The sequence below is a fragment of the Cryptomeria japonica genome, chromosome 3 (assembly GCF_030272615.1).
Source record: "Cryptomeria japonica chromosome 3, Sugi_1.0, whole genome shotgun sequence".
NCBI lineage: Eukaryota > Viridiplantae > Streptophyta > Pinopsida > Cupressales > Cupressaceae > Cryptomeria > Cryptomeria japonica.
In genome coordinates, this window is record NC_081407.1 from 859,237,919 (window position 1) to 859,240,084 (window position 2,166).

Genomic DNA, 2,166 nt, shown 5'->3' on the forward strand with positions numbered 1-2,166 from the left:
GAATAATAATATTTAATTACAATTTATAATTACATTGTAATTAAATATCTTTTACAAATAAAACCAACTTTTGAGATAAGAATGAAAACAAAAATATAATAAAAATAAAACATATTTGATATTTAAAAAAAAAAAACATCTATTATCAAATATGTTTGATTTCTATTATATTTAAACATGCAATATCCCAGCGGACTTGAGATTTTTTATCAAATATAACAAAGGGTTTTATAACCCTAAAAATATCTCACTCCCATCGCATTTTTTCATTTTGCAAAATGAAAAACAATTTGGAAGGTTCGCGAGGGGGTTTGGTGCCGCCATGGATGAAGGGTACTGGGCTTCCTGAGTCTTCATCTCTGAATGAAAATCCTCTTTTTCTGCAGGTATGCTCGCCACATTTACCAGGAAACTTGTTGTGTCCGTTTTTATCTTGCATATATTACGTTTTGCATACATATTTACCAGGAAGATAACGCGCTGTGTTTATTTTTTCCACATTTAGCACGCATTCTGCATATATTCTTTTTTACCAGAAAATTGGAAAGTTTCTGTAGCATCTTTAGCCAGTATTTGTTGACCCGTGCAGCCTTTTTGAGCCAAAATTCCAAGTAAAATGTGACTACTTGTCACCTCATCGCTTTGCCCCAATTTTATTTTTACTTCTCAACAGCCAAATCTAATACCTTCTGTGCATCACCCGATACTGATATTTTCCCGTTGGCGGCCCATTCTGGGTTTGCTGTGCTGTTTTCTCCTCATCGTCAACATGTGCCACAGAACCAGACATACAGAACACTCCAGAAAGTGTCGTTTTTAAATAGATGAATCTGAGTCTAAAAACCATTGGACAGTAGTCTTTCCACTTGAAATCCACCGATTGGTGAGGAGGTGTTAATTGAGAACCCTCTCTAGGAAACTTCATCCAAATCCTTGCCCGAGGACCAACACCACAAGCTGCTAGCCATAATGCAAGATGTTCTCATACTCTCTTACCTTCTAGTTCCATGTACAATAATCTTTCTATAGGTTTTCCATGTACTAGAATGTACATATGTTCATGACTGGAACTTCTAAAAATGCAATTCGTAAGTTCAAATTGCTTGATGTTTGCAACGTCTAACCTTTACCATAGCCACATGTTCAATTCCATCAAGTTTTGAACGATAGCGATAGACCTGAAAAGAGCCCCGCTTTGTTGGCAAATGAGAAATAACAGTTTGTTCAACTAATTTCTCTCTCTTTCTCCTGTATCTTATCAGATCTGCAATGGATATGATTGGTAAATTGTATTCCATGGCAAATTTCTTTAACCTTGTTAAGCGGTCTATTGATCCATCATCAACAACAACCTGAGAAAGCACACTTACAGGCTTCAATCCTGCTAATGATACCAAATCAACAAGAACTTCTGTGTGCCCAGCTCTCTTTAAGACGCCACCCTTTTGTATCTAACTGGGAAAACGTGACCAGGCCGCCTTAGGTCCTCTGCCTTAGAATCTGAAGAAGCAAGTGCTAGAACAGTATTTGCCCTATCTGCTGCTGAAATACCTGTTGATATGCCAACTTTGGCATCCACAGACACAGTGAAAGCTATAATAAATGTCTCCTCTTCATTTCTGGGTACCAAAAGTGGCAATCTCAATCTCTCCAAGTCTTCTTCTGTACTCATCTTACGACGACCATAGTAGCATCCATCAGGTTCGATACAGTGGAAAAAGTCCAACTTTAATAAACATCCACGCTTTTTTTGTCATAAAAGAGTCCTCTTATAGGAAAATTTGGATCATACTGAAACTGTAAACAACTTTCTGGATATCTCTTTGAAAAAATGCTCCTTTGCAAGATCATATATTAAAGTCTGTAAGCTCCCTGTGTAATGAGAAACTGTATAATCATAATCAAATCCATACACTTCGATATGATCCAATCTTAGGTTGTCATTTGCATAGATGCCACATGGATCCATTCTGGGCATCATACGCAGGGCTGCAGGAATATTTTGGAAACTCTGTCTAACTGCATCAAACTCCTCCCTGATTTTTTTTTTTTAAACATCGTCTTCAGTAGCTTTGCTCTCTAAGGAAGCTTGAATATTATTGCATTTCAATAACTCAGTTTCCAACAACTTCCCACTACTAAAACTCTGGCTATTTTCCGTTGTTC

At 37.0% G+C, this 2,166-nt stretch overlaps 1 protein-coding gene across 1 annotated transcript; it reads right to left on the bottom strand.

The window, feature by feature from the left end:
- Window positions 1-1,094: 1,094 nt before the first annotated feature.
- LOC131874405 (monofunctional riboflavin biosynthesis protein RIBA 2, chloroplastic-like) lies at window positions 1,095-1,672 on the bottom strand. The gene is made up of 2 exons (XM_059217765.1): window positions 1,471-1,672; window positions 1,095-1,381 (listed from the first exon to the last, which is right to left on the bottom strand). The coding sequence occupies exons 1-2, from the start codon at window positions 1,670-1,672 to the stop codon at window positions 1,095-1,097; spliced, it is 489 nt and encodes a 162-aa protein (XP_059073748.1).
- Window positions 1,673-2,166: the final 494 nt, after the last annotated feature.